At 46.5% G+C, this 13,128-nt stretch overlaps 1 protein-coding gene across 1 annotated transcript; it reads right to left on the reverse strand.

Annotated features, from left to right (window-relative positions):
- Positions 1-340: 340 nt before the first annotated feature.
- Positions 341-1,981, reverse strand: LOC101781832 (agmatine coumaroyltransferase-2). Its single transcript, XM_004958806.2, has one exon. The coding sequence runs from the start codon at positions 1,718-1,720 to the stop codon at positions 362-364; it is 1,359 nt and encodes a 452-aa protein (XP_004958863.1). The 5' UTR covers positions 1,721-1,981; the 3' UTR covers positions 341-361.
- Between the last annotated feature and the right edge of the window lie 11,147 nt (positions 1,982-13,128).

The raw sequence follows: 13,128 nt of genomic DNA on the forward strand, positions 1-13,128 counted from the left end.
ATCGGATGTTTGGATGCTAATTAGGAGTACTAAACATAAGCTAATTACAAAACTAATTGCACAGATGGAGTATAATTCGCGAGACGAATCTATTAAGCCTAATTAGTCCATGATTTGACAATGTGGTGCTACAGTAACTATTTGCTAATGATGGATTAATTAGGCTTAATAGATGCGTCTCGCGAATTAGCACAAGGTTCTGCAATTAGTTTTATAATTAGCTCATATTTAGTCCTCCTAATTAGCATCCGAACATCCGATGTGACACTGTTAAAGTTTAGCACCTCATATCCAAACAGCCCCTAAATTCCAAAGTTGCACTCAAGAGTCACTGTATTCATGTGTGATTTTTCCAGTAGTATTAGTACCGGGTCCTATTCCAACTGGCACTAAGGCCGTGGGTCCATAGTGTCTTGAAGGTGTCCATGTGGCGGCTGAAGAGCGCGACGTAGGCGTCGATGCTGCCGTCCCTGTAGTAGGAGGGCACGAGGATGAGGAGGCCCTCCATCGGGAGGTAGCTCGGCATGAAAAAACACGGCCGGCAGCCGCCGAAGTCGAGGTTGTAGAACGGAGTCTGCAGCCAACTGTTGACCTCGATATTGGGGCTCAGCACCATCTCCGCTGCGTCGGCCGCCGGCACCAGCCCCTCCGCCTCCACCGCCCCCGACGCCGAGAAGTCGACGAAGGACCCGAAGTAGCTCCCGTCGACCCGGGCGAGCTCCCGGTTGATGAGCTCCACCGCGTGCCGCAGCGGCCGCGCCACCAGGTCCCGCGCCGCCGCGGTGGGGCGCGCCCACAGCACCACGTTGCCCGTGTACCCGTCCGGCACCGGATGGATCATACGCGCGCGCCCGTCGACGGCGATGCAGACGCTGGTGGTGGCCGCACCGGCGGCGTGGAGCCCCCGCGCCGCCGTGATGCACCGCCACAGGTGCGCCACCACGCAAAGCAGCGTGCTGCAGGGCCGGCCGCCCGGCGCGGACGCCTGGGACTTGAGCCTGGCGATGAACTCCCGGCTGCAGTGGGCTCTGTGGACCAACACCTCGTCGTCGATGTTGTTACCGGCCTCCGAGTGCGGCGCCGCCGCCGCCGGCGGCTCCGGCTTCTTGAACTCGACGCCGCGGTGGTCGAACTCGACCCGCGGCGGGTCCCGGGGCTTGAAGAAGGAGGCGCGGTCGTGGACGGGCACCGGGTCGACTGGGACCCCGCGGGTGGCCTGGCTCCACGCGAGGAAGAAGTTGTAGGCGGCGCGGCCGTCGGAGATGAGGTGGTGCGCGGTGGACCCGATGGCGAGCCCGCCGCACGCGAACCGCGTGAGCTGGACGAGCCTGACCTCCTCGGCGCCGTCCGCGCTCGGGTGCAAGCTCCTCACCTCCGGCGCCGGGCTCAGAGGCAGGACGGCGTCGAGGGCGACGTCCGCCGTGGCCTCCACGAGCCGGGCGCCCGCGCCGTTGAGGAGGATGGCCCGGTTCCCGCGGCCGTCCACGCCGAGCCGCCCCGCCCACTCGGGGTACTCGGCGAGCGCCCTGGCGAGGCCCGCCTCGAGCGCGGCGTTGGGCGGCGTCGGTGGGCGGAAGACGTAGATGCCGGAGACGTACATGTCAATGTTCACCTTGTCGAACACCGAGAGCGGCACGACGACGACATCCGGCCGGGGGGCGTTGGCGTTGGCGGTGGCGGCGGGCTTGACGGCCTTCGACGACTTCACGGTGATCTTCATTTCTGGAGAAAATTAAGAATTGTCTCGTAGGAAGCTGCTAATAATGGACGATCGATGAGCACTGGATCGATATGCCACCGGTTGGAGAGATCGAATATGAGATGGTGGTAGGTGTTGAACCGGCAGCGCTTGTGATTGGTGCCTGCGGTGGACTAGCAAAGTGATGAGGTGCTCGTGGGAAATTAGAAATGGAGCCTGCTCTGCTGCACACACCGACGACACACAGGTCTTCATCAGCACGTTGGATATATAGTATGCTGTTCGTCGGATATACCCTGTGCCACCGAGAGCGGCACGACGACGACGTCCGGCCGGGGGGCGTCGGCGGTGGTGGCGGGCCGGCTTGATGGACTTGGACGACTTCACGGTGATCTTCATCATCGATCTTTGGAGAAAAGAATTCCTTTGTTTCTTTCTTACTCGATCGACTGGGAAATCGGAATAGCTTGTGATTGGTGGTGCCTGCTGCAGTGGACCAGCAAAGTGGTCACGTAGGTAGGTAGGTTGGTAGGTGATGTGGTGCTCGTGGGAAATTAGAAATGGAGCCTGCTCTGCTGCACACACCGAGGACACATGTCACATGCTCACATGCATGCCCTACCTATGCTGGCAGTTGACACATCTGAAAATATATATATATATATATATATATATATATATATATATTTATATTTATATTTATATAGGCCTCCGCTATTCGGTCCCTAGGGTATAGAATAAGTCCCTCCGCGCACCAGCCCCCGCGCGCTCGACTGACCCTCCGCGTCTCTTTTTTTTTCCTCCGCGGGCTGGGCCGGGTGTCCCCGCATGCGCTGACCCTCGACTGTCCTAATTGCTTGTTCGGAGGACGTTTGCATCTGGAACCGCTCAGCAGTATTCAATCCCCCCGCCGTCTGCCCTGTGCCGGACGCAGCGACGCCCAGGGGAGGACGACGCCGCTGTTCCACCGGAAGCAACGCCCAGAGGACGGCGACGCCGCGGCCCCGCCAACATCTACTGCGTCTTCTCCACCAACGTGAAACGCCGCGCCTGCCGCAGCAGGGATCTACGAAGGAGATGTTGAGGCCCTGGGGGGTTCCGCCCAGACCAGCAGGGACGGCCACCGCTGTTGCCGTCGTAAACGCGAGGACTGCTGCCTCTGCCGTCATCAACGAGGAGAGGGGCTGCCGCAGATTTCATCGTAAAGGAGTTGGGCAGCCGACGGCATCATCGTCAACGAAGGGACGCTGTGCATCCAGGTGGGTTAAAACTCTGCTTACGTGAACAAAGATCGTGATACCACTAAGAATAGAAGGCAACGAAGTAGAAAGCTAGCATCTGCCAGTTAATGCCCAACGCATTCAGTTTGGTCAGTCAAACAGCCACTTTCATACAGCCACTTTCCAAACTTTGAGCTGTAATTCAAATATTCAAACCAAATTTGTCTTGACAAAGAGCTACTTTCAATTGTTGACTATGTATCATAGATCCCATTTTGCATGTTGATGCCCATCATTTACATATAGAGTGCATCAAAATATTGAGCCAAAGTCAGACCAATGTTCACTGTCTTGAGAGTCGGACTCCAGGGTCCAGACTACTGAAAGTGAAAGAGATAGCCCATCCATGCATCAAGTTGTAGTTGCAGGTTGAACGTACAAGTTCCCTTGGGTTCAGACTTCAGATGCATGCCGGATTGCTTCCTATCAAGGAATGAAGGAATAGGATCAGACTTCAGAATCATTGAGATTTCTCTTTCTAAACTTTGCAGCCAAACAAGCATCGCATCGAATCCCATGCTGTCACTGCACCCGGCAAGCTTGGAAGCAAAGTCGACCAATAATGTACACTGTCTTTAGAGTCGGAATGGTCATTGCCATTCAGTTTCGACAATGAACTCTAGACAGTGCAACTTCCAAGCTTTGAGCTTCAAACAATTTTTTTTCCAGATGGTTGTTGTGTCCTTGAATATTTGTACAAACCCTGAATCAGCGAAATACAGTTCTCTAATGGATATGCATTGTGTTGTTACCTTTCAGACCACCTTGCCATTGTTTGAAGAAGCAGGGCCGTCCGCGCCGAATAGGGACTCTGCAGATAGCCCTTCACCGAAAAGGCTGGAGATGAACGACATGAGAGTCGCCGTCGACGTGAGAAATACAGAAGTGCCGGAAAGGTCACCGCATGGTTCTGAACCGTCCCAGCCGGGAGGATGAGACACTATTGACTCCTGCATCAAAGTTCCGGTGATGTTGGAGAGCTCCAGCGCTGGATTTTGAACTCCGCCCACACAGATAGGTTGCCGGGATGGGAGTAATGAAGATCAAACCATTACAACAGGAAGACAGGGTGTTGTGTTCTCGCCTCCGGGTACTTTGAACGCAAACCAGATGATTGCTAGTGAAGAAGAAATTCCACCACAAACACACGTAAGTGATGCACGGTAAATCTTTGTTTGAATTGTACAAAGCAGTGATATGCATGGTTAAAAAGCACGAATGCATGAGAGTAGTCAATGAAAATATATATATATTATGTCATATCTTTCGGTCTGTGATGATAATCGAATTTTCTACGCTAAGATTGATTCATATGATGTTGCATTAGTATATGATGTTAATTGAAATTAATGTTATTTGAAGCAGAATGAAAGCATGGATCCAAATATGATACCCAGAGAAGGGATGTCATTCCACACAGAAGCTGAAGCAAAGACATTCTACATGAGATATGCACAACTAGCCAGGTTCGGCGTGAAAATGTGCAACAAGAAAAAATTCTCTAGAGTGATGAGGTGTAGCTGTGAAGGAAAAGGAGATTTTTATAAAGGTGATGAGGCTCTGCGAGTACGGAACAAGACAACAATGAAGATGAAGTGCAAAGCTCATCTGAAGTTTATGAGAGTGTATGACAGTGAAGGCAACGAAGTAGATATGATTATAGAAAAGGCAAACCTATTTCACAACCATCTGAATCAATCAAAATCAAACTTCCACCCACGGAAAGGAGTTTACTACATCAGCAGCACAACCGTTTCTGAAATTTATCCTCAATGTGTCTCCAATCGCTATTGCGGAGTTTGCGGTGATGCATGGATAGAGAAAATCAATAAAAACAAATTTCGGCCGCCTGGTGGATGAAAGCTAGGAAATGTGTGCACAAGGCTGACAAGAAAACTTTCGACTCGATGATCATACTTGTGGCCTAGGTAATATGGTTGGAACGAAACGCTCGTACCTTTAACAGAACAGAGAGGAAGGCAATTGATGCAGGCGATCACAGAGGAAGCTTCGGTGTGGGTTTCTGCTCATTTCAGCTGCTTAGCTCCTTTTGCTATGCTGGGTTTGAGTGTTGCTACTGCTCTAGGTACTGATCAAAATGCTGCTGCTAGTTTGGGTCGCGCTGCAGTGTACATGTAACAGCAGGTTCGCTCTGAAATGCTCACGAGGTCACCTCTCCAGATGACACTCTGTAACTCTGTAACTGTGTAACTGTTTCTCCTCCCTTCCTCCTAATGAAATACGTGCCAAGGCACGGTCGTAAAAAAAATTCAATAAAAAATGAATTCAGGTATATCCATTTAGTACCACGATGCAATTGCAGTTGCGCTGTGAGTATCTCCGATCCTTTGATCTAGCTTCTAGGGCTGTGGCTGTGCATGAATTGCTACATTGGCATGAGGTTTAGTTATACTTATGAAACTGATTGACCACATTTGGCATGAGGTTTGTCTTCCGTATGAACATTTTTTGTGCGCCTGTTTCATCTGAATATTTATGCAATGCAACTTGTAGATGCCAGTGACTTGGCTGGAAGGTGGGAACACAGCTCGACCTCGACCAACAGTATCTGAAACTGAACCTAGAGATCAACAATATGAACCCTTACAATGCAACTTGCAACCTAGTGTAAACAGACTACTGTAAAAAAAAACTACTATATTACTGGTGTTCACAGAGTAATGTACAAAGAGCCCAAAGAAGAATAATACAACACCAGGAATTACTGCATATATATGTGCATAGATATTGTGTGTGTATTTGTAACATGACAATTCAATTTAATATTTGGCACATACCTCTGTGCCATCCTGGGCAAGGAAATAATCGGTTAATCGCCTAGAATTATCAGCTGCACTATTCTTTTCCTTTGAAGAGCGGTGAGAGGACCGAAACTTCTTCCTCCGGCGATCTACAACCCCGGTGCCATCATCAGAAGCATTCCTCATACAGCGAACAGATTTATTGCACCCCGGATGATGGTCATCCGCAATAAAATCAGCGCCAGGGTCATCAGGAACATAACTCTGTTGAGGAACATTTCGGTTGGGTAGCTGTTGAAAAGACGATCCAGGGCCACCACCCACTGGATAAGATGATCGCTACTCGGGTCGAAGAGGAATCTCGAACCTGAAGTGAGAAAAATGAAAGTATAAAGTATAGTCCATGAATCAATGAAAATACAGTGGACTACAGAAGAGGCGGTGAAATTATAAACACGCGCATACCTCTCCTGTGTGCTCTCGAATACAGCTAGCTTCGGGTTGATAGGCATCCTATTCACCAACTGCTGACAAGTATCCGTCCTGGGAGACAAATCAAATTGAACATAGATCATGTCAGTAATAATGAATACAATGAGTGGTTAGGATTCAAATATGTTGTAGTTGTTTACATGGAATATTTACAAACTGAAAAGAATAAAATGATGTAAACGTTATGACAGGCTTGGCATAACAGGCTTGGGAAAGCGGTAGAGATGAGAACACCGACAAAAATGAGTCACATAAGACCTTCTAGTTGAGCAGATCCATGGAGAACCTCGCTGAACACCTTCTGACTGTAAGGGAACCGAGTCTACACATGGAAGAAAATAATTAGAGAGAACTAAAAAAACTACTCTTTCTTTACTCGTTTTCTAAAGATTTAGCTCATACCTGAAGACTCCATGAGTAGGTATAAAAATGAAGGAAACCACAGCGGAGCTGATAAAAAATCAGAAAACCCACATTCGCGGAAGAAAACCGGGACCGGCGTGAAGCGGAAACCAGCCGCGCCTGACCGCACCGATCGGCTTGGGTACAGAATATATATATAGACACACACACCAAATATATATATATATATATAAAGAAAAAATTCATGTACAAAGAAGTTACAAAGCTCACAGGCTCAAAGAGAAGAAATGGGGGAGGAAATAAAAGTTACAGATTACTCATCCAATTATCCAAGGAAAGCTTCACTGTCGCTTTCTTCTCTGAAATCCAATTTCCACTTAGCCATATACCGAGCACCATTATCAAAGATAATACTGTTGCGATGACACCAAATGCACTAGCTAGCAACGATGATAATCTCACTGAAAACTGTTCTCCAAAAATTAAGTTGAGCCTGAATGATCGTATCTAAATTAAAGGGGCCAGTAAAAGATTCCACACAATTCCCAAAACAACCCAGCACATTTGACTGAAACAACATTCAAAGAATAAGTGCATCAGATTTTCTTCACAACCTGCTGAACATAGAACACATGTGTAATCATTGAGATGCATGTTCTAATATCTTCTGAGGAGGTTTCTTGTATTCACGCGATCTCTTAGCAAGAGCCAAAAGCAAAACTATTTGGGGGCTGTTTGGATACCAGGTGCTAAACTTTAGCATCAAATGTTTGGATGCTAATTAGGAAGATTAAACATGAGCTAATTATAAAACTAATTGTAGAACCCTGTGCTAATTCGCGAGATGAATCTATTAAGCCTAATTAATCCATCATTAGCAAATGGTTACTGTAGCACCACATTGTCAAATCATGGACTAATTAGGCTTAATAGATTCGTCTCGCAAATTAGACTCTATTTGTGCAATTAGTTTTGTAATTAGCCTATGTTTAATACTCCTAATTAGCATCCAAACATCCGATGTGACAGGTGCTAAATTTTAGTGGGGTGTATCCAAACACCCCCTTGTTAGTATGTACTTTTAGTTCCCATTAGTTTTAATAGTAATAAAGTACTTCACCAGTCACATAACTCGCAAAAAGTATAATGAAGTCCCTAAACTTTGCTACAGTATGACACGAATCATGGGGTTATGGAATTGTGGTGCTCTGCTTCAGCCTCCAGTGTAGAGGAAGGGAGCTGCTGGCTTGCCTATTAGTTTCATAGAGAAAGAACGATGAGAGAGAAGAGGTAGTTTTGCGTGCTTCGATGTGGCATTAAAGGTGCTGGAGGTGAGTAGGTAGAGCGACGATGGTTGAAGCTTGCAGGAAATGGTAGAGTTGGGCTGGTGGTCGCCACAAAGGTGCTTGCCCTTTGTCGTTGCAAGCATGTGCATAGGACAAGCGCCTCTTCCTTGCTCCGCTACCCATCTTAGAGAGGTAGTGGTCAAGCTCGACGGGTACCTCAGCAGTGTTGACAGCAGAGGCTGCAGCTAGAGGCAAGCTGGTGACCGGCTGTGTAGGAGCTCGCCTCCCAACTAGTAACTGGTTGTCACAGCCACAAATGGCACCGAGACTTGGAACTGGATGCTTGCATGGTGACCGAATATGAGAGCAACCCATACGGCATTGGTAACATGCCAAGCATGAGATGGGCCGGAGGAGGAGGGGATGAAAGGGAGGGGAGGATAGAGCGGGTGAGAGAGAGGATATATGGGCCCAATACGTGGCCCCCACATGTCAGGTCCTTGTTATAGCATAGTATAAATAGGATGCCATGCAGGTGGTTTAACTTATGTTAGATGATTTGTGACTCATATGGTACAATTAGCAATTTTTTTGGGGGATCTTATTGATCATTTTGCTAGTTCGGGACTGGGATGACATAACATTACAATTTTGAGGACAGATAGTATGTTTTACTCTTTTAATAAGTTATATTTCTTTGGTGAAGATATGATATACAATACATATTTACTAATAAGTAAACCAGGTATCCTCACAATTTATACACATGTAAACTTATGATTTAAATTTTATTACAAAATGAAGAAATTATTAGTTGACATTTTAATGGAGTATGGTTAACTTATCATTTCAGACTTCGGGAGATCATATGGAGCGGTACACTATGCACGACCTGATGCATGATCTGGCAACATTAATCATGGGTGATGAGTTAATTGTTTCTAATGTTGCATCGAAGAATCATAAAGCAGATAGCCAAAAATATTGTCGCTATGCATCAGTTACCAAATATGACCACGCAACAAGGTTATCCAATGTTTTACCCTCAAAGGTAAGGGCACTTCATTTCTCAGATAACGGCAAGCTGGTTCTCTCTTGTGGGGCATTTTCGTTTGCAAAGTGGTTGGGTATTTTGGATTTTAGTGGATGCTCTGGTACACTGTTGCCAGCCTCTATTGGGCAACTGAAGCAGTTGAAGTACCTTACTGCTCCACAAATGCAAAATGAAGTTCTCCCAGAGTTTATGACTGAGCTATCAAAACTGCAGTACCTGAACCTGAATGGATCTTCTCACATTTCCGCACTACCAGAATCAATGGGCAAGCTTTTGTGTCTGAAATATCTGGGTTTGTCAGGTTGTTCTGGCATATCAAAACTACCAGGATCATTTGGTGACTTAAAATGTATGATGCATCTTGACATGGCAGGTTGTTCTGGGATAAGAGAACTGCCAGCCTCACTTGGCAATCTCACAAATTTACAGCATCTTGACATGTCAGGTTGTTCTTGGATAAGAGAACTGCCAGACTCACTTGACAATCTCACAAATTTATAGCATCTTGAGTTATCTAAATGGTCTAATGTCAAAGCGATACCTGAATCTTCGTGTGGCCTCATGCATCTCCAGTATTTGAACTTATCATCTTGTCATTGTATATATCACACGGCTACCAGAAGCTATAGGCAGTCTGGTCAATCTACAGTATTTAAACATGTCATGGTGTGGTGTCACGAAACTTCCAAAGTCATTCAAGAGGCTCCGCAATTTGTTGCATCTAGATTTGAGTCACTGCTATATTGAGAAAGGCTTAGGGGCAGCTCTGCATGGTCTCACCGCATTACAATATCTGGATATGTCAAACCTGATGTACCCTTACGCATCTGAAGTATCTGAGGAGGAAAAAAGAAGAATGGCTGTAACTATGAGAAGCTTCACCAATCTTAAGGTTTTGAAATTGGGCTGGTTTCGTCATGATCTTAATTTGGGTAGCTGTAACAATCTTAATTTCATCGGTATCCTTACCAATCTGGAGCATCTGGACCTATCGTCGAATAATTTTGAGTATCTACCAAAAAGTATTGGTAATATCAAAAGGCTGCATACACTGAATCTCAAGGATTGCTGGAAGCTCGAGTCCCTCCCAGAGAGTATAGGTTGTGCAACTGGGCTCAAGTCTGTACTGCTGGACGGGTGCCCAAATGAATTGATGGATCGGGCCACTTCTCTATTGCACTATTTACTAACATTACCACTCTTTAAGGTTCGTGGTGATGACGTCAGTGCTCATAGCAATCTGCATGTGCTCGAGGGTGAAAATGTCGTCGATGAGTTACATATAGTTTCTCTTGAAAACGTACGACTTCTGGAGGAAGCACAGAGACTTAACCTGTTGACCAAACAGAATCTTTTGAACTTGAAACTGGTTTGGACTTGGAAATCCAATGCTGACCGACATCTGGAAGATGAGGATTTGTTGGGACAACTAGTGCCACCAATGAGCCTAAAGGTCTTGAGTCTAGAAGGTTATAGCAGTCCGAGCTTTCCTGGCTGGCTCATGGCCATTTCTCGTCATCTCCCTAATCTTACATCTATTGAATTGAAGTATCTGGGTACATGTAGCAACCTACCAGCACTTGGACAGTTGCCGTACCTACAGAGCCTGCATCTATGTGGTATAGACAAGGTTTCAAATATTGACGGGGGTATCTGCGGTGGAAAAGGAGCGTTCCCTGATTGGCAAAGTTCACATTGTTTTCTATGGATGGTTTGGAGGAGTGGAATACCACATGCCCTTGTGAAGATGGTGTGGAGGACTTCATGTTCCCTATGCTAGATGTACTCAAGGTATCTTATTGTCCAAAGTTGAGGTTGAAATCATGCCCACCCAAATGTCGTGAGTTCATAATATCAAAAAGGAACCAAGTTATATCTTCATTGGAGGAGCTACAAACCAGCAGCCATCGCTGCAACTCTACTCCAACCACCACCAGCCTGGCTATCAGCACGACAAGCCAGCACCAAAGTTCCGGGCTGTTTCACCACTTCCCTGCCCTCCAGGAGTTGGAATTCTCCTTTTGTCGAAACCTGAAGAGTTTGCCGGAGGGCATACAGCAACTCTCCTCCCTTCAGTTGCTCGAGTTGAGTTTTTTGACAGCATATCAGCACTGCCGGAATGGCTGAGCGACATCTCCTCTCTTAAAACGCTCGTCATCAAGTTCTGTACGGGCATCAAGTCTTTGCCTGCACGTATACAGCTGCTCAACAACCTCACGCACTTAGTTATTGTTGGGAACTGGGAACTGCAGCAGTGGTGCGAGTCAGAAGAGAACAAGGCCAAGCTCGCACAGATTTACATAGTAAGTTGAGGACCACCGCATTTGTTTATCTAAATCCGGCATTCAAGTTTTCTAAAAAAACTTATGTTCTTCCTGTTTGTGATTTCCATGAATGTATAAGCTAGAGCTAATCAGTCGCACTTTTTTTCAACTTTGCAGATGTATCGTCACTGCGCCCCACCTTCCATTCTGAAGCACTGCCATTCTGAGGAAGGGAAAACAAATTCGGGCAGCCAATGAGCTGTAGACGGATCAAGCTACGCCCTTGTACAAGCCATCTGTCCTTCTGTCCATTAGCTATTTGCAGCATAGTTTATACAAACGTTTCTTTGAAACATTCAAATACAGATACAGCATGGTATTGCTTTTGAGTGCCGCTGTCATGTCGCTTTCTGAAAAAAATTGGCAGGGAAGGATGCTCGCCTGCAGAGCTGTCCCTCCTGGTTATCCTTATTTGGGTTGAAATTTACGCACGTGAGATGCATGTGTATGTACAATTGTCAGCAACAGTAGTTTTAGCATACTTGCCTTCACTCCTGAAATTTCGTGTGACCACGACTGTGAGATGTTTCTAGGCAACAAGCTCAAATCACGTTGAATAAAAGGATCATCATACTGCTAGATACATGGGCTTGGCCCATATATATATATAAATAATTCTAAATAAATCTCAAAGACACAATAGCGTAAAGGGGTACACCATCTCTTAGTCCCATATTGCTAATAGACGAGGATGTTGGGGGTTTTCCTCTCTATAAATACGGACCACCCTTCTTGGCAAAAATGCACCATAGACTACTTACAGGAAAGCCCCTAGGTTAGGGTATCCTAAGGTGATCCATACGAGTTAGGTTATACCTCTTCTTACTGTTGCTCCGCCACCGTAGTGAACTCCATCCCGAGCGCCGGCGTGCACCGGTGAATAGGAGAGCAGGTCTCCTGAACCTTTCGCTCTTGTAATCCTGCATCGAGAGAGGTCGAATAAAATTTGTGGGAAGCGCTCCACGCGATTGCTCCAGGTCTTCATCACGCCTCGTCTTCCATCCAAGCCCGGCGTTGCGACACGCCATCACTGTTAGATGGCCGCTTTTTAAATTCGTGGACCGATGGAACTTTAAAAAAAAAATTACGGACCTCACTGTTAGATTTACTCAAGAAAAAAAACAGAGCAGACAGATGCTCCTACACAAAATCATTTCAGGTATCATACACGATAGATCCTAAAAACAATTAGGTGGCACACATACATGCATGCATGCATGCATGCATGTATGTATGTATGTATGTATGTATGTACACACACAGAACTTTGTCAGTGACTTCTTCTGAGTTCTGACTCTGTACAACAGAGCTCTGTTCAATTATTCACATTCGGCCAAAAGCTTTTCTCTTATGTTGAGCTTCGCCCATCTCTTCTTTTCTTTTCTGTACTAGCTTTGTATGTTGGCAAAACAACTCTCTCCTTGAATGCTGAACACACCAAATAAAACACAAGTTGACAAGACCAAATACAAAATCTTATTCCCTCTCCGGCCCGTACACAGTGCTCTTGGACTTGAAGCTGGCTGCCCCTCACTACAACTATTGGCAAAATCACAGCTCCTCCCTGGCGAAATCATCTAGCGCCACTGACCTCCACTCGTGTTGGCCATGACAATGTCTATGTTCGAAACCTCTGTGGTACCAGTTCTCAGAGGCTGTCTATGTTCCTTATCCACTGTGAAGATCAATGTACCTTAATCGGCGTCCCATACTGCCATGTCCATTCTGGAACACTGCTGCCCCAAATGTCAATATATCAGGTATCTATAATGGTTCTGGGGGTAGGGAGGATGAAACTTTGGGGCAACCGATAAGCCTGCAAAACAGAATCAACCCTACGCTTCCTGTCCATGCCAACTACCATAATT

This window comes from Setaria italica, chromosome II (genome assembly GCF_000263155.2).
Source record: "Setaria italica strain Yugu1 chromosome II, Setaria_italica_v2.0, whole genome shotgun sequence".
Classification (NCBI taxonomy): domain Eukaryota; kingdom Viridiplantae; phylum Streptophyta; class Magnoliopsida; order Poales; family Poaceae; genus Setaria; species Setaria italica.